The 24757-nt window shown below is 38.4% G+C and overlaps 1 protein-coding gene across 1 annotated transcript in view; it reads left to right on the top strand.

Annotated features, from left to right (window-relative positions):
- Positions 1-24757, top strand: part of rps6ka2 (ribosomal protein S6 kinase, polypeptide 2) — a 66311-nt gene that overhangs the window by 28759 nt on the left and 12795 nt on the right. The window contains exons 4-10 of the mRNA XM_059566794.1: positions 6153-6233; positions 6675-6754; positions 11374-11480; positions 14118-14155; positions 14264-14406; positions 22537-22607; positions 22823-22911. Of these exons, the coding sequence (XP_059422777.1) occupies positions 6153-6233; positions 6675-6754; positions 11374-11480; positions 14118-14155; positions 14264-14406; positions 22537-22607; positions 22823-22911 (609 nt within the window). The remainder of the gene's footprint in view (positions 1-6152; positions 6234-6674; positions 6755-11373; positions 11481-14117; positions 14156-14263; positions 14407-22536; positions 22608-22822; positions 22912-24757) is intronic.

The raw sequence follows: 24757 nt of genomic DNA, 5'->3' as shown, positions 1-24757 counted from the left end.
TACTGAGCCTTGAGGTACTCCATACTGCACTTGTGATCGATAGGATACATCTTCATTCACTGCTACGAACTGATGGCGGTCATATAAGTACGATTTAAACCATGCTAATGCACTTCCACTAATGCCAACAAAGTGTTCAAGTCTATGCAAAAGAATGTTGTGGTCAATTGTGTCAAACGCAGCACTAAGATCCAATAAAACTAATAGAGAGATACACCCACGATCAGATGATAAGAGCAGATCATTTGTAACTCTAAGGAGAGCAGTCTCAGTACTACGATACGGTCTAAATCCTGACTGGAAATCCTCACATATACCATTTTTCTCTAAGAAGGAATATAATTGTGAGGATACCACCTTTTCTAGTATCTTGGACAGAAAAGGGAGATTCGAGATTGGTCTATAATTAACTAGTTCTTTGGGGTCAAGTTGTGGTTTTTTGATGAGAGGCTTAATAACAGCCAGTTTAAAGGTTATGGGGACATATCCTAATGACAATGAGGAATTAATATTAGTCAGAAGAGGATCCATGACTTCTGGAAGCACTTCTTTTAGGAGCTTAGATGGTATAGGGTCTAACATACATGTTGTTGGTTTAGATGATTTAACAAGTTTATACAATTCTTCCTCTCCTATGGTAGAGAATGAGTGGAACTGTTCCTCAGGGGGTCTATAGTGCACTGTCTGATGTGATACTGTAGCTGACGGCTGAATGGTTGCAATTTTATCTCTAATAGTATCGATTTTAGAAGTAAAGTAGTTCATAAAGTCATTACTGCTGTGGTGTTGGGAAATGTCAACACTTGTTGAGGCTTTATTTTTCGTTAATTTAGCCACTGTATTGAATAAATACCTGGGGTTATGTTTGTTTTCTACTAAAAGAGAAGAAAAGTAATCGGATCTAGCAGTTTTTAATGCTTTTCTGTAGGATATGTTACTTTCCCGCCAAGCAATACGAAATACCTCTAGTTTTGTTTTCCTCCAGCTGCGCTCCATTTTTCAGGCTGCTCTCTTTAGGGTGCGAGTATGCTCATTATACCATGGTGTCAAACTATTTTCCTTAACCCTCCTTAAGCGTAAAGGAGCAACTTTATTTAAAGTCAGAGGTGGGTAGTAACGAGTTACATTTACTTCGTTACATTTACTTGAGTAATTTTTTGGGGTAACGAATACTTTTCGGAGTATATTTAAAGATGGGTACTTTATACTCTTACTTGAGTAAATTTTTGGGGAAAAATCTGTACTTTTACTTCGTTACTGTGTGTTACGCTCCTCTCGTTACTTTATCTTAATGCAATAAATGTTATAATGCTTCAGTTTATTCCAAACGCGCCGTCTACTTTTCTCTGGGCAATGAGCGATGCCCATTCGCGAATGATTCATTCTTTTGAGTCAATTCTTTTCAAAGGCTTGATCAAACCAATTGGCAAACGAGTGAATTGGTTCATGAATCAGTTTGAATGAGTCGTTCAGTTCCCTGCCGCACGCGCTGAGCATCTGAAGTGGTTCACTCGGAGTTGTAATGTTTAAGAACAGAAAGAGCGTTGAAAACGTGGCTGGAACTTCACTGAATTGAAATCTGCAAAGGCTATTATTTGCTAGCGATGGAGATCCTTATTAGATGAACACCGCGTGTGCTGTCTACTGTTTAACAGGTAATAACTTGGGCTACATTCGATTACAGTACACGATACCACTGTGACATTAGTTTGTTGTACATGTGTGGCTTATAACAGAGGGGAGTCAAGTTGAATGCAGCTTCCAAAAGACAAAAAATAGCAGATTAAGATTTTATTAATTTTAATACAATCACACCTGTGCAAGTACGTTCAGCGAGTCATATTATCAGCTGCTAAATTCAGATCTGTGATTGCTTGCGCTTAGCCAGAGATAGATGCGTTTATACAGCGCTGCGCATTATAACCAATCACACATGATTCTTTTGAGCTTATTAAAGCATTGGCCAATCAGAGGTGTTCCGATGAGTCATCGCTAAAATGCCGGTGCTTCCTTCACTCGCTCACTGACTGAATACCTCTTTCTGGCGAATTCTCTCGTCAGAAACAACAAAGTGCAGATGTGTGTACGAATCTTTAGTTAAGATATTGATTTCACAGTGTTAACAGTTTCAGTGATTTTAATGGGAGTTTCTGAGAGTGATTGAAATCTAGACTGTCAGTGAAAATTATCTTTAATAATGTAAATGTTATTTGCTCTCTTTCTGAACAATGAAAGATTAGTAGCAATATTTATATCACATTAACTTTCAATGTTAAATTCACATTTAATATAAAGTCAGTCGTATTAAAAATATGTTATGGCATGGCACCTATATCTGTTACTTAAGTAAACAGACAGGGTTTTATAATAAATTACATAAATTGGAGTAAAGGCTGATGAAATATATACATTTATACACGCACACATACATTACATACATTTTATCTATATATCTAAATAAAAATAGGCTCAGTACAGTATATATGACCCAAAGTAACTAGTAACTAACTACTTGAGTAGATTTTTTATCCGATACTCTTTTACTCTTACTCAAGTAACTATTCAAGACTAGTACTTTTACTTTTACTTGAGTAAATATTTCTAGAAGTACTTTTACTTTTACTTGAGTACAGTTTTTGGGTACTCTACCCACCTCTGTTTAAAGTGCTAGAAAAGAGAGAGTCCATAGTTTCTGTTACATCATCAAGTTGTTCTGAGGTTTTGGATATGCTAAGGAACTTGGATACATCAGGAAGATAACTTAAAAAGCAGTCTTTTGTGGTAGAAGTGATGGTTCTTCCATACTTGTAACAAGAAGTAGAATTTACAATTTTGGCTATGAGAAGTTTGCACAAAACTAAATAATGATCTGAGATATCAATCATCACTTGGCTGAATAATTTCAACACTATCAACATAAATTCCATGTGACAGTATTAAATCTAGAGTATGATTTTGACAATGAGTAGGTCCTGAAACATGTTGTCTAACACCAATAGAGTTCAGAATGTCTATAAATGCTGATCCCAATGCATCTTTTTCATTATCAACATGGATATTAAAATCACCAACTATTAAAACTTTATCTGCAGCCAGAACTAACTCGGAAGTAAAATCACCAAACTCTTTAATAAAGTCTGTATGGTGCCCTGGTGGCCTGTATACAGTAGCCAGTACAAACTTAACAGGGGATTTATCATTAAAATTTGTTTCTCTGGATAATGTTAAATGAAGCACCATTACTTCAAATGAGTTATACTTAAAGCCTGCCCTCTGTGAAATCCTGAAAACGTTGTTATAAATTGAAGCAACACCTCCACCTTTGCCTTTTAGACGTGGCTCATGTTTATAACAGTAATCTTGGGGGGTGGACTCATTTAAAATAATGTAATCATCAGGTTTTAGCCAGGTTTCTGTCAAACAGAGTACATCTATGTTATGATCAGTGATCATATTATTTACAAAAAGTGTTTTCGTAGAAAGGGATCTGATATTCAATAAGCCAAGCTTTATCATTTGTTTATCCATATTGCTTCTGTTTTTTATTTGTTGAACCTCAATTAAATTGTTAATCTTAACTTGGTTTGGACATTTTTTGTATTTTCTAGTTCGGGGGACAGACACAGTCTCTATAGTGTGATATCTGGGTGAAAAAGTCTATGTGCTGAGAATTAACTGACCTCTGTGACGTGAAGCAGCTAGCAGACAGTCGGTTTAGCCAGTCTGTCTGCTTCCTGACCTGGGCCCCAGTTAGTCAAGTATAAACACTAAGACTATTTGCCAAATTTCTAGAGAGAAGAGTGGCGCCACCCCAGGAGGGATGAAGACCATCTCTATTAAACAGGTCAGGTCTGCCCCAAAAGCTCATCCAATTGTCTATGAAACCTATGTTATTCTGTGGGCACCACTTAGACATCCAGCCATTGAGTGATGACAATCTGCTATGCATCTCATCACAACAGTAAGCAGGGAGGGGACCAGAGCATATTACAGTGTCTGACATCGTGCTTGCAAGTTCACACACCTCTTTAATGTTATTTTTAGTGATATTCGACTGGCGAAGTCGAACATCATTAGCGCCGGCATGAATAACAATCTTACTGTATTTACGTTTAGCATTAGCCAGCACTTTTAAATTTGCCAAGATGTCAGGCACTCTGGCTCACGGTAAACATTTGACTATGGTGGCTGGTGTCTCTATATTCACGTTCCGTACAATAGAATCACCAATAACTAGAGCACTTTCATCAGGTTTCTCAGTGGGTGCATCACTGAGTGGGGAGAACCTGTTTAATGTTTTGATCGGAACAGAAGAGCGGTGTTTTGACCCACGACTACGCTGCCTCACCGTCACCCAGTTGCCCTGCTGCAAGGGCTCTGTTTCCGGAACCGAACAATGTACAGGAATCCCTGAGCTAGACGCATCCAAAGCCGTATCTAGAGCCCTAACATTCTTACTGTCCTCAATTAAGGTTTGGATGCGTGTCTCTAATTCTGAAATCTTCTCTGTCAGCCTAACTATTTCCCTGCATTTATCACGTGTGAATCCCTCATCTGCGACAGAGATAGATAAACTGTACATGGGGCAAGAGGTGCAAATAACAATAACAGGAGAAGCCATTACTCACCGTGCTTGATGAAATATTCTTACTGCGGTTGTTTGATGAACTTGTGAAAAACTGGAGCGAGAGAGTGTAACGCTAGGTAAGTGAGACAGGAGGCAAAAGCAAGTAAACAGTGTTTATTGTAAGTGATGTGCTGATGGAAGGTTGGAGAGTGACGCAGGAAGCTCGATGGCAGCACAGACTGGTGAGTAGGTGAGTTGAGTGCGCTGGTACAGATGACGGTGGTGGTAGATCCGAGTGAAGTGATGATAATCCGTGTGCGAAGGGAACAATCCAGAGCAAACCAAAACAGGAGACAAAGCAAGGCAGGAACACGAGAATCAGACATCTAACACGGAGGACCTCAAACAACGATCTGACAAACAAGAGACGAGAGACAGGGCGTTAAATAGGCAGTTGGAATGAGTTGCACCTGTTACAATCATGTTGATTGTTTCATGTGGGTGTTGCACGATCAGCGGCAACACCCACATGAAACAATCAACATGACGTAACATGAATACAGCAGGAGACGGTGCATTCATGAACCGTTACAGAGAGAGGAGAGGAGAAAAGAAAAACAGCGATAGGTTCGAATGAAAATGCTAATGACAAGCTAACGAGTGCTAACGCTTTGCAGGTGTACTGCACTCACGGATATAAAATAAAAGTGAACGATCAAAGTTAATCTGATAAGATTGATCGATAATATCAGAAATATGGTGTGAATTAAGTTATATTTTACCACTTTAAAAAACAGAGAGTGATAGTAAGATAAAGATTCTAGAGAAAAAAGAAAATAAAAACAGCTACACGGAGCTACGATTTGCTACAGAAGGCCAACAGGAAGTAGAGAAAACACTGTCCAACAGCGACACCCATAGGTTATTAGATGTCAAAAAATAAACAAAATATTCATTTCAACAAATTTACGGTCAGTACAGACACTGCATATTTATAGACCAGTTTTCTCACTGACACAGCCCCAACTCGGAAACTCTGGGCTTAAAGAAGATTACAAGTTTCTCACTCATAATAATGTTGTGGCATTCATGTGCGTTCAACTCGTAAATACGATCTATCCAACATGACTTGAACACACCATTCATCTCATGTAGTCTACAAATTTGTGAAAACTGTCATGCCAATGTGTATTACGTGTTTGTGTAGTGTTTCTTTACATAGTGACATCGCCAACTACTGGCCTGGCATGCATACTACAGCATTTTCATTTGTTGTTGCAGATCAGTGTGAATGGGGATAATTTTTACAACTATGTCACCTGTTTACATAAAAATACAAAGGGAAATCTTTTCCATTTTTAGCACATCATTGTCCTGAATGTACATAAAATATTTTGACTGAACACTGAACTTGTAAAAATTTAAGCTATCAAAGAAAAACATTCAGATGATCTGTGCTTTGCCATTTATTGTGCACTTGTGTGTTTTTGTCAAGGTAATGAATGAGAGTGAATCAATTATTTGTGATTATTTATTCATAATTTAATTTTTAATGCCTCTGAATTTTGTTTCTATGTATTTTAAGTGCGGGACAGAGTGAGATCGAAAATGGAGAGAGACATTCTTGCAGAAGTGAATCATCCCTTCATTGTCAAACTCCACTATGGTGAGTTTTTTTTTCTTCTTTTTCTCAAGAGGAGACTGTAAGCAACAGAACAATAACATTTACACAGGAACCCCCTGTGCACTGCTAAAATGACAAACAGACAATGTTGTGGAGTGACGAACTACATGTAGCAATGCTTCTAACTAAACAGCATTCTACAGTTGTATGACAGTAGCTTAGATGTTTACATAGAACTATAGCAGTATAGTACTATAGCTTACAGTAATGAACTACCGTGTAATTTTTTCCATTAAAGATTATGTCTGATCTGATTGTAAAAATGTATTATATTATCTGATAATTATTTAATTAAAAAGTGATTTCCAGTAGCTTGACTGTAGCATTTAAACTGAGTGGCATGTAACTTTTCAGGGTTTTTTTCCCCCCTTGTGCTTCTGAAAATAACTGCTTAAATGTCACCTTTGTTGCTTTTCCACTCAGCCTTTCAGACAGAAGGAAAGCTGTACCTTATATTGGACTTTCTCAGAGGGGGAGATCTTTTCACACGCCTCTCAAAAGAGGTCAGTTTTTATGAAATAGCTCGAGTCAACTAAATATTTCTGCTGTTACTATACAGGCAAACGTGGCATGCTTGTTTGGTTCTAAATGCTTCTATAAAAGGAATAATTAATTCAAAAATCATCTTTATATAATAATTTGTGTTGTTGTCATTCCCAAATACTCAGGGGTGCGTATACCTGGTGTGCAGGTGTTCGACCAAAATAAAAAATATAAATAAGTCAACAAGTTCAGACTGCTCATTTGCATACAGACATGGCAGATATTTACTTGCAAGCAGCCCGTCAAAATAAAAGCTTGCTGATTTTATGTTTGAAAATGATGAAAATTCATTAATAATTCATAATTTTGAAGTACAAATATAATAGTGTTATCACACTGATTATTCTGTTTATTGTTTTATTAAAATAAAAAATGCAATAATACTTCTATGACTATTTAATGAGTCACACTGTGTGCAGTGTAAGAAACAATCCAAATGTCCACCTTTATTTTCTCCATGGTACACAAAAGGAGATGTTTTTAAGAATGCGGTTGCTGCACTTTTTGAGTGAGAGTGAATGGGAAGAGATATGTTTGTGTTTTGTTCTCCTGGGGAGAAAGTCACATAGGTTTGGGATTTGACTTGACAGTGAGTAAATGAGTAGACAGTTATAATACCAGTTTGTGTCCACTCATTATAGGTTGAGCTGAGTTGCTATTGCTCAGTGATAGGCTGTAAACATTTGGTCATTTAGTGATGACCAAAACATCCACATGTGCATTCTGAACTGTAATGGAGATGTCATTTGGTCCGAATGCCTTGATAATTAAAAGCATGTCTGGCATCTGTTTTCTGATGGGTGGTGTAATTGGTCTCTCTTAGCCCTAATTAAACTGTAATTCTCCTTAATGGAGTGTTTGATTTTTTTGATCACATCACTTTCTTATCTTCTTAAACTTTCCTCAAGGATCTGTTTCCTTCACGCTTGGGAACAAATCTGATTATTGATCTATTGACAGCAAAGCCTTTACTTTCTGAGCTGTGAATCACACATTAAAGCAGAACAGGCTATCAGTGGAACATGATCAATGCTGATAAGGATTAAGGGGAAATAATTCGTTTTACATTGATTAGCACAGTTTGTGTCTGGCAGTTGTATAGAGTTTTTAATTTATCCCCTGCTGAAGATATTCTTATCCACTGAAAACAAGGACATATGTGTGTGTGTGTGTGTGTGTGTGTGTGTGTCATATTTATTAAAGAGTTTTTTATCCGATAGGTGTGTGGTTTAACGCTATAAAAAGTACATGCGGCAAACCACCTAGAATAACTTTGTTGCCGTGGCAATCGGAAGAGAGATGGCAAGGTTTATTTAAAAGCATAATCTTGGGCTTTTAAGATGTGACATCATCTCGTGTGCTCGTTGTTATACTGATAGGCTATGTACTGTTTTCCCCACTCCTTGTGAAATGATGACATCTATTTCTGTGCTACAGACGTGTGCACTGAAGGTTCAAGGCACAGAAGCATTTATGGCTGAAAGCAGGAAAGAATGGTTTGCATTATCTATGACAAGGCCAGTATTTTATAAAAAATAAATAAATGAAATAAAAACCTCAACAGATGCCTCATACTGAGTGCATGTTCTTTATTTTATTTTATTTTCATTTATGGAAATCAGTTGTTGCTCAATCAAGCATTATTACTACTGCTCATACTTCTAGTTTAAACAAACCCATAAGCCTACATTTTAAACCTGGGTGTGTGACTTGTGCTATGTACATGGGTTGATATCTCGAATCATGCAGTTTATTGAGGATATGTGTGGTATTGCTTATGCCCAGACTTGTGATTTTCACGTGATGGATGATAAAATTAATAATATCAGAGTTTATAAAGCTCTTTTGACTTGGGTGAGTAGGCAACCTCTTAAAATAGCCCGTCAGTGCTGTAGAAACCACTCAGAGCTTCTTGATAGCTACCCAGAATGCTCTAGCAACATGACACAAGCTCACATTTTCTTCTAAAATATATTTAAATTGTGTTGTTGTAATGTGCCATTATAGATTCAGTTTAGATTGGGTTTACACACATTATTCCCGTGGGACTCCCACTCAAATGCATTTTTTTGTTCTGCGTTTGAAAATCTCCAGCTAAGCTTCAGCATGTAGAATGACTTCACCCCAGTATCTGGCCTCTCTCTGTTGAAAACAGCCCCACACTTATCTGGAGCAGACGTTTCCTTCAGACATTGATTAATGTGACTCATTCGCTCAGCTAAACAAGCCGTTTTCTCCACCTGTCTGGGCTTTATTTTGCACGTCACTCTTCATCAGTCACATCATTCTGTCTTTATTCTGGTTGCATAGAGATAGTTGTATTTATTAATTGCCTGTGAAGGTCTTTGTGTCATTTTAACATCATATAGGCCACTTTGCTTTAGGATAACAAGATTATATGCAATCAGGCATGAATTGTTGAAATCACTTCTCTCCACCAGGCCTTTTTCAATTAATAATTAACTGGTGTAATTTTAGATTATGAAAATGATTTGCCAATTTTTCAATCAGCAAAAGGGGATTGAATCACATCTACAATCAGTCACTCACAGGAAATCGAGAACTTTTTTTATTAATTTTATTTATTTGATATAATTTCTTTAAAATAGAAACCTTTTGTAACAATATACATTACTATTCAAAAGGTTGTGTTTTATTTCCTTCTAAATAAATATTTGTATTTAGTGAGAATGTGTTGAATTGATTAAAAAAATAGGGATAGTAATGATTTATAGTGTTACAAAATAATTCTAATTTGAATAAATGCTGTTCTTTTTAACTTTTTAGTCATCAAAGAATCCTAAAAAAAAGTATCACAGGATCCAAAAATATTAAGCAGTTTCCAACGTTGATAACAAATCAGTATATTAGAATGATATCTGAAGGATGTAGTAGTAATGAAGTAGTAATGACTGATAAAAATTCAGCTTAGCATCACAGAAATAAATTATATTTTAACCTATATGAAAGTAGAAAACACTACTTTAAATAGCAAATATATTTAACAATATTACTGTTATTTTATTTAAAAAAAAATGCAGCCTTGATGTGCAGAATAGACTTATTTTCTTCATTACAGCTGTTTATTTTTTTTTTTGTATTTATTTGACTGGAACAATGCACATCAATAATGAAATGTAAACAAGCAATATACAAATAAAACTGATATAAAAGCAAAAATAATATAAGCATACAGAAAAACCTTAACCATTCAGTCAGTACTAAACCAAAAAACCTCATATACATAGCATAAAAAACTGGTAGAGCGTAAGTTTTAATGTGTAAAATTAATGTTGAAAACGTTGTCTCTCTATTAACTTCTGATGTGCAGTCTTGTACCTTTTGGTTCAGATCAAAGTTTGATCCTGGCTTATAATAAGATGATTTTATTTATATGGGAAAATGAATGGGGAAGATACTTGAGAAACCAAGGCCGCTGATGGGTGGGCGCTTAGCCTTAAGTTGAATTACAACCATAAACTGTTTTTGCTAGATTACTAGTGCTATGCAAGTGTTTTTAGGGTGAGTGACATTCTCATCTCACTCTATAGATCATTTTGTTTGAGGAAAATGTGTAACGATAGCTACACTTTACATAAAGAGCAACTCCTGCACATTTACTTCCTCTGACTAATCAGTGTCTCTCTGTAAGTGTGAATTAAAAAAGGAACTGCAGCACTTTTACCGAGATATTTGTGCACTTGATTATATTTGGATTCTCCGCACAGAACCGTGCCTGGGATGTGAGATGTAAATTAATTACCTCTGGTGCTCAGATCTCTCATCTGGCTGCAACAGCTGCTGCTCTCCTGGCTGGAACTTGTTACGCCAATCTACTCTCCTCAATATGGCACTCTCTGTCCCCTGATGCTCTCCACACAGTCTAAATAAATCTCCCGGTGATTCAAATTAGCTTGGAAAAGAGCAGTTTGTGGACTTCCAAATATAAGAACACACTGTGTTATTGCAGTCACTGGCCAGGTTCTGCTTTAAAGGAATATGCTGAGTTATTTACAACTGCCTTTTATTTTAAGTGCATTAGCATTAATATGATTCCCATTTGATTTTGTGAACTGCAGGTACAAAGCCTTGCTGCATAGACATTCATTTATAACTCAGAACTATCAGCCAATTAAAAATGCTATTTTAAGAAATGCCATGCAATATGGTATGACATCATTTCACATTGAGGTTGACTTGTTCACTTATTTAATAAACACAGGTAAGACCCAAAAGAGCTGGTTTCCTATTAACTTATACGGTACATTTTAGGTAAAGCATTAGCTAAATAAAAATCTAGATTTTGGTGTTGTGGATGCTTGGATCCCCCCTTCAATGCAAATCATTTTTCTCCAGGTGAAAATCATAAGCCTGATTTCTAAGAATAGAGAAATACATCTCCCTTCAAATAAGCTGCATGATTTGAGGTATGATTTGTGTACAGGACAAATAACATGACAAGATCTTCTGGTTAGGACCTGGTTCAAATCTGTAATCCTAAAGGGATTTGGACTTCTTTAAAAGCATCTGTTAAATAAATATTACTTATTTATGATGTTGTAATTTTTTTTTTTTCTAGGTAATGTTTACTGAGGAAGATGTGAAGTTCTATTTGGCTGAGTTGGCCTTGGCTTTGGATCATCTTCATAGTCTGGGCATCATCTACCGTGATCTTAAACCAGAGAAGTAAGACCAAACCCCATGTATTATCAGTAAATAGCAATCATGTGTTCTAATTTACTCTCCAGCCTACTTAAGTGACCTAGATAGTGACCTTATGCCTGTAAGACCACAAGAGTGACCTCGTGTTGATAACCTCAGCACGACTTCGATTGGATGTATTGCTCAGGAGGGCTTAAGTCCTGCATTTTCAAGCAGCAGTATAATCCACATCTGGATTAGAGTCAAAAGAACTCTGTGATACTCTCATGTAATTACAGTCATAATTCAGAGGTTCAGACTGGGTGATGAGAGCGTCCTGTTTCTTTGGTGCAGTTACAGCAGCATCTGTTTTGTGTCCTTCTGCTGGATTCAGAGGGCTTGGCAAAGCTTATTCCCTAACATTACACTGAAATGTGTACAGTATAGATGACCTGATGGTCCGGGATCGTGTGTGAGAGTTTCATCCATGTTGAGGCTTATTAAGTATAAGTGTTAATTCTTCAAATATTTTATGTTGTTGTATGTACTGAATATTTTTCTTCCTTCTGCTGATTTACGCATTTCACATATTTAACATCATGTAGCTGGCTAATCTAGATGCATTTTATATAATTGCCAGAATGACTAGTGAAAATTAGTAATTAGTAATGATTATGCAACTTTTATTTAGCAAATAAATGCTGTTCTTTTTATTCATCAGGGAATAAAAAGAAACATCGTAAAACAGTTTATTTTTATAAGCATCACAACTCTTTTCAACATTCATAATAACAACAACTATTTATTGAGCAGCAAATAAACATATTAGAAAGATTTCTGAAAGATCATGTGACACTGAAGACTGGAGTAATGATGCTCAAAATTCAGCTTTGCATGACAGGAATAAATAATATTTTAAAATGTATTGAATTGTAATATTTCACTGTACTTCTGATCAAATAAATGTAGCCATGGCAAGCAGGAAGTCGTGGCCTAATGGTATGGTTAGAGAGTCGGACTCCCAATTGAAAGGTTGTGAGTTCGAGTCCCGGGCCGGCAGGAATTGTGGGTGGGGGGAGTGCATGTACAGTTCTCTCTCCACCTTCAATACCACGACTTAGGTGCCCTTGAGCAAGGCATCGAACCCCCAACTGCTCCCCGGGCGCCGCAGCATAAATGGCTGCCCACTGCTCCGGGTGTGTGTTCACAGTGTGTGTGTGTGTTCACTGCTCTGTGTGTGTGCACTTCGGATGGGTTAAATGCAGAGCACAAATTCTGAGTATGGGTCACCATACTTGGCTGAATGTCACTTTCACTTTCACTTTCACTTTCAGAATTGACTTCATTTAATACCGCGAACCCAAAACTACTGAATGCTGGTGTGTAGTGTATATTACTACTACAGTATTGTATAATCTAGCACACCAGTGAGATGTTTTGTCCCAAAAAATAAATAAAATAAAAAATAAATAAATAACATTCTGAGTCTTTAAATAACAGTCTGAGTTTATTTTGATAGGTCCACAGTATACAACATACTGACTATGAGAATCTTTGTAAGAATATGTCAGCTTATTCTACTAACTCTAACCTAACAGTCTACTCTGAGAGTTAGTAGACATGTAGCTGCAAATAAACAAGAATAAGCTGACGTGTAGTTTCAAAGTTACTTTTAGATAGTAGAATGTCTAAAGTGGACTATCAAAATAAAGTGTAACCAAAAAAAGAACCTATTGGTTATCAACAGACAGAGAGTTCTTATGAGACCTCATATAGAGAAAAGGATAAACATATCATTGAGCTTGTCCATTGTTGAATTCATTGTAGTAAACAAGGCAGCCACATGAGTAGGCTAGCATAATCAATGTCATTCTTAAGAACCATTCCTGACCTAGACCAGCAGAAAACATCCTTATTGTTGAGCCATGATAGCCTTAATATAATCCTTCCTGTGCTCCCGCTTACAATAATGCTCTTTCATGGCATGGCTCTCTCATATCTACTCAAACAATGGGCCAAAACCAAGCTCATCTGCACTCTGAATTGACCCATGTGAGAGATTCATTACTGGAAATAATGAAAGGGACACTCCATACGCTGGAAGAGCTATTTCTCCTTGCTCTTGTCTGAGAAGGTGAAAATGGAGGTGGCCTGAGAGCAGGTCTCACTGGAGCGCTCTATTTCTCTTAAGGGCATGCTGCTCTGAGACCTGTCATAGGTGATTAATGGCATATAGGCAGAGGCAATCCAAAAGACACTGCACTAGTACTTTCATTAAGAAAATATACGCTCAATCCTTTCACCCCTACACACTTACAAGAGCTTCAAAGGAAGTGTAGCGTTTACCTCGTTGAGCTATGGTATTGTTGATTGTGGTATTTAACTATATTTTTATGTATAATTTAATTTCATTCAATGTTATTATTATTTTATTTACACGTACAGTGGTGGCCAAAATGATTAGAACACTAGTATTTTCACCAGCTAAAAGAAAAAAATGGTTTAGGTCAGTTATTTTATTTTGCTGTAGTGTGTCAGTAGGAAATTTCAGTTTACATTTCCAAAAAAAACAAAGAAAAGAAAAGAAAGTGTAACATTATGATACCTTCAAAGTATCAGTAAAGTACAGTAATTCAGTAATATAGAAATTAAGTGTAATCCACTGTTGTTTCACCTTCCCAGCATTCTCCTTGATGAAGAAGGCCACATAAAGATCACAGGTAAGCAAGATTTGTTTCATGCGCTCTCACCACATGACCCAACTCTTTGTTTGTCATCGATCGAAGGCACAGCGTGTTGATGGTTTAATATCTTCTCTGCACTCTCAGATTTTGGCCTGAGCAAAGAGGCAATCGACCATGACAAACGAGCGTACTCGTTCTGTGGGACCATCGAGTACATGGCCCCAGAGGTGGTCAATAGACGAGGTCACACTCAAAGTGCTGACTGGTGGTCCTTTGGTGTCTTAATGGTAAGTGTCCTTGCAGATTGTGAAGGATCATAGTGGGCTGTGTGAGCACTGCAGTGTTTTAGTGTTATGAGTGTGTGTAGCATTAGCCTGGGGCTGAAGGATAATGTGGCCGCAGCTCTGTGGGGTTCCCACAGCCCATTTTGGTGCAAAATTACACATTACATTAGTTTGACTATGTTTTAATGTTATTTTAATGCATTAACTAGCCTTACTATGCTGCATTCCATTCAACTCAGAATTTTACATGTTGAACTGCATTTATTTTTGTATTTATTTTTTTTATTTGAAGGTAAAAATGCAAATAGGTCGGCTGACAAAAAAGACAGACAGACAGACAGACAGACATTCAATCATATTTACTTGAAGCTACCAGTGTTCCAATATAAAATATTAAAGGGGTTTTGTATTTTACATAAAATTATCATAATTTAGAAGTAGCAGGCTATTTTCTGTCCGGTTCTTAACCCCCCTTTTCTGAATGCTCTGTTTGAATAGGCGTGGTAGATTGTAGACTTGGAAATAAACGGCCACTGCTATGATTGGCTAATTGTTGTGTGTTTGACAGTCTACATCCTTCAAAGATGGACGCTTCCACGCTTTTGGGCTGAAACAAAAAATAACTCATATATACATTATATATATCGAGCAAACTGTAAGAAGAGACAAAGCAATAGTAATCACGTAACAAAACAGTTACTTACACTTGTGTGTTGTGACATTACTGTCAGATCTAATATAGTTGGCATGTCATGGTGTGCCTACTATGAAGAGCGAGGACCTAGGAGCAAGGAAGAAGGAGAACGCAGGAGGATCATAACCAACTGTCTTTAATGACATCGAGGGAAACACACATTCCAGAACAAATAGTTGACGGTGTCATCATCCAATGCCGTCGCCACGAAAGGGAGATCTCTATGTGCTAGTGTGATGAAGCATGCAGCGATCTCCAGAATTGCGGGAGGAAACCAGAGAAAACACTATTAAAAAAACAAAAACAAGGAGAAAGGGAGCTGCTTACTTTTTGTTAGGTGCTGTCTTCTGTCACGGTGTGTCTACTGTGAGGAGCAAGGAACTAGGAGAACTCAGGAGAATCATAACCAGTAGTCTTTAATGACATCAAGGGAAACACACATAAGACACAGAATCGACGATCAAGACCTTTATTAAATCTTTATTGAAAATAAAGTTAATTCACTCTTTCCTTACATATTAGGATCAGAAGGAAGGCAATGCAAATACTGTTTTTCCACAGCTTGGCACTGCACAGTGTCTTGTCTTCAGAGACATCTTTAGCTTTTGGTTTCTGCGTAGACCTGTGCATTTGCCTCCCTTGTAAACACTACATGCATGCGGGAGGGGCTAAACAGGCAGCGATGTAGAAGCAGGTGTTGATCTTCTTCTGTGGAGGCGGTGTTTAGCCACACTATTATATCATAGAGTGGTACATTTCTAAAGCTTTTGTTTTGGCAGATTGACTCAAATATAAGCTGTTTTAGACTATTTTTTATAGTAAAATGTCCTCTTTCATGTTAAAATATCAATAGAATTTTGATTTTATATATTATATATATACTTTTTTATATATATATGAAAATTATACAAAAACTGCAGTCCTCCTTATAAAAATTTGTGTTTCTTTGAAGAACACAGAAATACACAAAGAGCAAAGAAACCACACACATTTTATAGGTCAAGGGGCAGGTATTTTATTTTGCAAAACTTAATGTCATACAGTATCAGATTTTTTAATTGTCAAACATTACATTCAATCCCACATTTGAATACTGTTGTCAATCCAGAAACTCTGCAATGTTTGACTATTTAGAAGACAAAAAATAAAAAACATACTAAAGTTTTTTTTCTCCCCAATTTTAATTCAGATAATAAGTGAAATTTAATTGATATTCTGAGCACTAAACTGGGAAGTGTCCCCAGTTTCCACTTCAGAAATCTGATCACCAGGAATATTCCATATCTGCCTTCATTTTTTTATTATTATTTTTTTTACAAATATTCAAACAGGAATGGGAACGTGACAACACATATCAATCCAACATCCCCACCTATCCTCCCTTTCTAATCCAATATATCTGACTCTGAGTGAAACACTGTTACGATCGGAACCCAGAGAAACACAGGAGACGAGAGATCCAAACACAGTGTGGTATTTAATAGGTAATCCAAATCAGAATCCAACAAGCAGGGGTCAAAACCATAATTCCATCCAAAAACAAACAACAGGGATAGGAACAGGAACAGGAAACTCGGAAGACGAGGAAACTCGGAAGGCGAGGAAACTGGGTGACGGAATGAAAGGACTCCATGAAGAAAAACAGAAAAAGACCGGTTAATATAGGCAGGGTAATGACTATCAAGTGAAGACACCTGAGTGCAATTAACAGGAGTGCAATTACTGTGATGAAGGGACAAGGCTTTGTGGGAATTTGTAGTGCCTACGGTGAGGTGCCTATGGGGAAGTGAGACCACTAGTGGAGACTCAGGGAAACAGAGACCAGACAGCGTGACATTACCCCCTCCTCCACGGGGCAGCTACCAGATGCTCCACCTGAACACAAGAAGAGACCAAGGAACACAGAGACCAGGAGGGAGGTTGAGTGGCGGAGGACCAGGGGGAGGGACGGAGGGCCAGGTAAAATAGGGAAACAGAGACAAGAAGTGCAAAATACAAAAACAAGGAGCCCAGGAGGGAGGTGGACCGGCGGAGGATCAAGGGGAGGGACGGAGGGCCAGGTCCATAGAGGGAAACAGAGAGAAAAACAAAAACAAGGAGCCCAGGAGGGAGGTGGACCAGTGGAGGATCAGGGGGAGGGACAGAGGGCCAGGTCCATAGAGGGATACAGAGAGAAGAACAGCAAAAAACAAAAACAAAACACAAGTCCAGGAAGGAACATAACGTTCAGAACTGACAGGGCAGGAATCCAGAGAGGAGCAAGGTGGAATTGGAGCCATGAAGATCATTGGTGACTTGACTCTGCCCATGAAGATCATTGGTGACCTGACTCTGCTCATGAAGATCAATGGTGACTTGCATTTGTTCATGAAGATCAATGGTGACTTGTCTTTGCCCATGAAGATAGTCGGTGACTTGACCTTGCCCATGAAGAACACTGGTGACTGGACTTTGCCCATGTAGATCATTGGTGACTTGCCCTTGCCCATGAAGATCAATGGTGACTTGCCTTTGTCCATGAATATCAATGCTGACTTGCCTTCGCTCATGAAGATCATCGGTGACTTGACTTGACTCTGGAGTGTCAACGGTGACTTGCCCTGACTCTGGAGTGTCAACGGTGACTTGCCCTGACTCTGGAGTGTCAACGGTGACTTGACCCGACTCTGGAGTGTCAACGGGAACCTGACCCGACTCTGGAGGGTCAACTGTGGCTGTCATCTTGTGCAGAGGCGCTGGACAAGCGGCCATCTTGTGGTCTGGTCTGGCGACCATACTGTGCAGTGGTGCTGGGCTGGGGGTCATCCTGTTTGTAGATCCCGGTCTAGAATCGGCCATCCCACCGGGAGAGACAGGTGTGGCTGGGGTATTCCATGGAGACCGATGTAGTAGGTAGAACACAAACTCCCAGAAATTAAAAGCGACCAACTGATCCATTTCATTTCTAGGAACCGGGTCATCCAGCCCGGTGTTGAAAATGTCCTTTAGGGCCGCATCATTATATCCCATACCATCCGCCAGGGTCCAGAACATTTCTGCCATAGCACCCACCTCAATCCCCTCTTGGCGGAGGGTGGTTAATCTTAAGAATTTCGGGCTGGGGAGCGGGAATGAAGTCCCACACCGCTGGATCTCGACATTGATGGAGTCCTTCTGTTACGATCGGAACCCAGATAAACACAGGAGACGAGAGATCCAAACGCAGTGTGGTATTTAATGGGTAATCCAAATCAGAATCCAACAAGCAGGGGTCAAAACCATAAATCCATCCAAAAACAAACAACAGGGATAGGAACAGGAACAGGAAACTTGGAAGACGAGGAAACTCGGAAGGCGAGGAAACTGGGTGACGGAATGAAAGGACTCCATGAAGACAAACAGAAAAAGACCGGTTAATATAGGCAGGGTAATGACTATCAAGTGAAGACACCTGAGTGCAATTAACAGGAGTGCAATTACTGTGATAAAGGGTCAAGGCTTTGTATGAATTGTAGTGCTTACGGTGAGGTGCCTATGGGAAAGTGAGACCACTAGTGTAGACTCAGGGAAACAGAGACCAGTCAGCGTGAAAAAACGCCAGCATCAGGAAGAGTTGCTAACCTTTAACTAAACAAAGAAAAAAACAGTTAGCAATAGTTCAGACAGGAACCACTTTGGCAAGTATCCTTGAGTTTATTGAAGACAATTTATCTTTGACGGTATGGTTCCTTGTGGGGGTTCTTGCTCCCAGAATAATTGAACATACAAGAACTTTAACATTAACCCCCAAAATATAATGAGAGGTATTACTGCCTGAAGAAGAACCCCCCAAACCAACCTTGTTCCGTTCCTACAAAGAGAAAAGACAGTGTTATTGAGATATCCTTAATATAGCCCACTGGCTAGCGAAGGGGTATTCTCCCCTCTAATGAGGCAGAGAATAGCGGGTCTCTCTATAATTAAAGTAGCTGGTAATAGCAGTGAAGAGTATTCTCTCCAGCGGGAGAACTGCAAGAACAAGCAGCATATCCCTGAGCTTGGTATGAGCGGTAGGAGAGTAGCGTGAAGACCAGCTGGAGAGAACAGCAGTCCATTTCTTCTGAGGGCTGTTCGTCCCTCGCTTGAGGGATAGAACAGCGGTCCCCTACAGTTATCGCAGCAAAGGGTGAACTCCCTAGCGGGAGAAAACAGCAGCCCCTTTTTTTTCATCTCCTTCTAATTCTGCTGTGTGATGTTGAACGCACCTAATGCCTGATGCTCAGTGAGTCAGCTGCCTAAGATCGGATGCAGCCAGTACTTCTCATTAGAGATTCCCTATGGTTTTAGAGGATGGTTAGTCCTCGTCGCCCCCTGTAGTTCAGAGAATGGTACACCAGGGTTCTTATGCCTTCATGTAAATCCAAAGCACTTCCAAAGACATTTCAATTTCCAGCACTTTACAACTGGGTAAATTAACTTTTTGCATACATACTCTTACCTTAGTTCAGCACATGCACAGATACCCCACAGACACCCTTACTTGTAAATCATTGGATTTTGAGGCGCATTTGCAATTTCATTGTTCTAAACAAAATCATAAAATTGCCACAGGTGGTGCATTTGGACCGGTAAAACAGTTTGTATGAACGTCCTTACATTTATTTGATGTCCTTAGATTTTGTCACAATAACGATTAATGTTTTTGGGGGAATGACACATCATATTCATTCATCCTTCTATAGGTGATTTTAGTAGCATAACAGATGGTTAATCCATTCTGATTTTATTTACAGAACGTGCACGAACATTCCTGATTAATGACTGATGAATCCACTGCATCTCGTGGACTACGCCACAATTAATTCTTGTTTACGTCGTTTCCGCTGTTTATGATGACGATGTTCGAGAGAGTCCAGTCCAGTGACGCATGATCTGAACACAACTGTAGCGTTCAATGCCGTGTGATTAATTATGGTGCTGGGGAACCCTGCATAAGATTGTATGCATTGCTGTCTTAGGATGTAGTTTAACTGAGCAGGGAAATTTTGATTACCTTATATGCTCAAAGTGCACGCTCTCCCGTAGAAACAAACCAAGCAGACTTTTTCTCTTTTATCGGAGGACTCGCGTTAGAGCACTCTACAGCCACAGGCGCAGACTCGAGAGGAGCTGCTTATATAATGAAACCATGGTTACCCATCCACTAAAGAAGCAAATATTAACCCAATGCACGCATTTCCAGGCACTTATTTAAATCCAAGCATTTTTTAAATAACCTTGAAAACACAGCATTAATTTCCAGCATTTCAGAGGAATCGAACACCCATATGACCCTGTACGATGGCAAATGTGACGAGTATGAAGCCTTGACCATTTGATCAGGTGCGCAGTCATCGGAGGCTCGCTGTGGAGCCAGCAGAGCATAAATCCCTCCTATGCAACGGCAGGACTAGCACATGATGCTGGACAATGATAAACCTCACAAGCAAGCAGTTCCATATCTTGATAGCTTTAGCAAAGACCTTCTTAAGTGCGTGGAGTGGGGCTGGATCCCCTACGGAGATAGGAGTAGTGAAGGGTGCTCTTTTAACCAGCTAAAAGATCAGCTTGCACCTGCAAAGCAGTACTCTATATGGTCAGACTCTAAATTAGGTAACAGCATTTGCCTTTGTCGGATAATGTTTTAGCATTGGTACAAGCAAAATTTACAATCTGTACATTTAGTATCAAGCACTTATCAATACACTAGTTTGTGCAACAGCAAATCACTCATTTAAGCCCAGTGTGTTGGAAATAATCGGATAAGTTTGATGAAAGCATCCCCAATAGATGAGCCTGAAGCAGCAGCCCGTTGATATCGACAGCCTTGACCACAGATTAACGAGGCTCGTGGGTATATTTAACTGGTAGTGTTACCGGTGTGGTAATATGATAGCATGCCTCGCAATATAACTGACAATTGGCTTGTACAATAGCAATGTCTGAAGCATGTGCGCCAAAAAAGCACTAGGCAATAAAATTAAACAACTTTGCTTAGCTTCGTGAAGATGTCCAGAGATTAATTAAAGGTGAAATTGCCAGTTGTTCGTGGGTGCTTTGATTCTTGTTGAAAATCTAGCTTCTTCCAGCAGGGGAGCAGATCTCATGTAAAGTTGTGAGTAGGTTGTATTAGTACAACTTTGACGAGAAATCACGGGCGAAGTATCTACAGAATATCAAGTGCTCGCTCATATCAATTCAGTCCGTTGCTTGACAAACAACACGGAGAATTCGCTTAAGTTCACGACTTGAAATATGGTGAGATACTCTGTGGGAATCCTGCCAAATCCTGATTTAATGCTTCTTATGGAGATAGATTCGCCGTCTGATAGTTCCTGGCAAGCGATAGCTCTCGCGAGTAGTTTGAGCCTTGCAAGCCGTTGAGCATACTTACCAAGCAGTGGTGCCACGTATAAATTTCCCGTGTCTAATAGGAGAGTGGTAGTGATTGGAGTGATTTGACAGCTGACCGCATCAACTGGTCACAGCCTATGCCTCTGTGGCCTGACTGAACTAACGTTGTGCTTGATATCTGAAAATTATATTTATTGGACACTTCCTCACAAGATATACATCAGTTGATCTCTTCTTGCTGCTGCACTGGGCCATAGATTCTTCTATTAATTAAAAAAAGATCTGCTTAGGCAAAAACACCTTCTATTATTGCCCTGAGCTGTTGCTGGTAATTGCTTCTAGATGAGGGTACGTCCTCTGAGAATTTACATTTCCTTTGAAGCAACTGACTCACAGCCATTGTAGGAGCAAATCATTTTTGAAGAGGTGCACACTTATAGGTATCAAGAGCTCAGATGGATACGACACCTGATTTCAAGAGCTTGTGATTAATGTTGAGATGAGTGAAGTATAATTTATGCTTGACTAGCTGCACCCACCAAATCTACCATTGGCGACTTACTGGACCATAATACGCAGCCAAACCTTGACTCATTGGGCAGACAAAACACAACTGGCTCAGCAACTTGACCTTTTGTGGTACAGAAATTAGCCAAATGACCTTTAAAGGTTTGACAATGAATTCAGGACATAGGGACTATTTATAGGATTAAATTGATAGATCAGTATTGCATTTAAAGTTCTCTAAGCTCTACTGTAGTAGATTATTATAAACTGTATTATCAGCCAGCTCTCAGTGTAAATAAATTTGACCCGAGTTGTTGTTTAGTGGAATTGTTGTGGACTCTCTTTTTAAAACTACAGCCCATTTAACTGGCTCATTTTAAAATATCCACAGCATAACTCAGCCTTAAAATGAATTTACTCACAGGGAAAAGTGTTACATAAGAATGAGCACGCTGAGACAGATTTGGTTTCACAGTATGCGCTGTTACTGTGTAGCAGTGCTGAATACACACTTCTCTTATTGTATCATCCGTACATAAACTTGCTAGAGCAAAGCCTAATGCTTCTATTACTGTCCCCAGTTTGAAATGCTGACTGGATCCCTGCCATTTCAAGGCAAAGACCGCAAAGAGACAATGGCACTTATCCTCAAGTAAGAATTATTGTTGTATTTGTGCATTTTCTGACAGCCTAATGTTTTTATTTTTTTCTTGGTTTAAAGATTTGTAATTCTAAAGTTGTCCCCACAAATGGATCTGTCAAGATGATTTGTGATGTTTGTGGCTATGTATAACAGTCTCATTTATTTTCAGAAATAAATAACAGATTTAATGTTGTTTTTTTGTTTTGTGTTTTTTTTTTTCTCAGGGCAAAACTCGGCATGCCGCAGTTTCTCAGCCCAGAAGTCCAGAGTTTATTGCGGGCTCTTTTCAAAAGAAACCCTTCCAATAGACTAGGTAGGCTACAATACATGAACCAAACACTGCCATAAAGCAGCAAATATTCAATTCACCTGCAAGCTACAGTCTCTCATCCATAAAATCCTAATCCAGCCAAGATGGTTTGCCAGTCATAAACTGTAAAAAGTGGTAACCTGTGATTATGAGAAAACCAAAACGTGTGCATAATTTCTGGAAAGCCTGAAAGACCTTCCATGAAAGTCCTACTATTGAAGTTCTTTACTCACCCTCTTTCTTTTGTTTTTTTCTATTCCTCCTACTGTTGGATGTAATTTAATGTTTGTATGCAGATAGTACAAGTGCAAAGAAGCAGAAAATCTAATAAACACAAAGATATCTTGTAGCATTTTAATAAGCTTAGACCTTTAGTGCACTCAGAAGGCTCTGGTATTACGTAGAGGTTAGACTATTAGCTTGTTGTTTTTCATTTATTGTCCAACTGAGAGGAATGATGATGATCACAGATTTTTGTATCTTTGTGACTGAATTTATTGATTCTGGGTGTTTTGGTTCCTTGGTGACTCTTTTAAGAAAATGTATGTGTTTATGTATGTGTTAAAATATAAAACAAAACAAGCAACATAAAATGACACAAGAAGAGCTCATTTCAATGGACTAGGGGTCACCAAAGACCAGCAAATCACTGATTTAAGTTGTTTATTCCAGTAGAAGTCTAAACAATATGAAATGCTGAGCACAGTAAATATCAAATGGTCACAGTGATACCTCTTTTAGTTGAACATAGTGTAAAGCAATTGTGTATGGTTCTTATGACAGCAGCAGTGGCCCTGAATCTCATTTTAGTCTGAGATGATTTCCTATGTGAATGACTGCAGTCAGACTTCCAGACGCTGCTACTGAATGTTTGTCAAAGCTGAGATTGAATTTAGCTGGGTGAATCATTTTATCCATAATTTATAAGGCAGAGATAAATGCTATCGAGACCTTGTGTTGACTGTGGTTTAATATTCTTCTGCTTCAGATTAGTTGTATACATGCCAGCCAGGTCCCGACTCACTCGTGTATGACTACTAACATAGTTTGAATGGTAAAATGAAAATGGAATAGTAAGTGAGTTGGAGAAGTGTTGCACAACAGTAGGTTTACTGAATCAAAAATCCTAATTATTTTGTTCAAAGAGAAAATGATTTTAGTGATAATATGTTCACCTTTTAGGACAGATCTGCCATGAGCTCTGAGGTTGTTACAGTGGTAATTCACCATTGTCAAGATGGACTTTTAATAAGACTTGCAGCAGAAATGCTAAATTTAAAATAAATAAATACAGTATATATTAATATATATATATATATATATATATATATATATATATATATATAATGAACTTGAAATTTTTGTGCTTTTGATCTGAAACATTAAAAAGAGTAAACACTGTTCATTTACAGTACATATACTACAGACCAGTGTTCAGGGTAATACATCACATGTAATGTGAGGTATGTAATCAGATTACTTTTTCAAGTAACTAAAGTAACACATTACTTTCTAATTTACAAGAAAATATCTGAGTTACTTTTTTTTAAATAAGTTAGTTTTCCCATTTATTGACTGGCAGCCCTCAACTGCTGTACAGAAGTAAATTCACATTTCATTCTGAGAATTATTCAATTCACTTTTGGTTTGAAATAGGTTTTACATTTGCCAAAAATATAACTTTATATTAAAAACAAACAAACAAGCAAGCCAAGCCCAGATGATAAAAAGTAATGCAAAAGTAAAATAATGCATTCCATTCCATAAAAAGAAACTAAGAAACTACCGTCAAAGCTTTTTGCAGCCAGCTGTTAGAGCATGTGCTAACAGGGGCTAACTGGTTTATGCT

The sequence above is a fragment of the Carassius carassius genome, chromosome 14 (assembly GCF_963082965.1).
Source record: "Carassius carassius chromosome 14, fCarCar2.1, whole genome shotgun sequence".
NCBI classification, from domain to species: domain Eukaryota; kingdom Metazoa; phylum Chordata; class Actinopteri; order Cypriniformes; family Cyprinidae; genus Carassius; species Carassius carassius.
The sequence above is the reverse complement of the archived record's forward strand: the minus strand, read 5'-3'. Positions and strand labels throughout refer to the sequence as shown.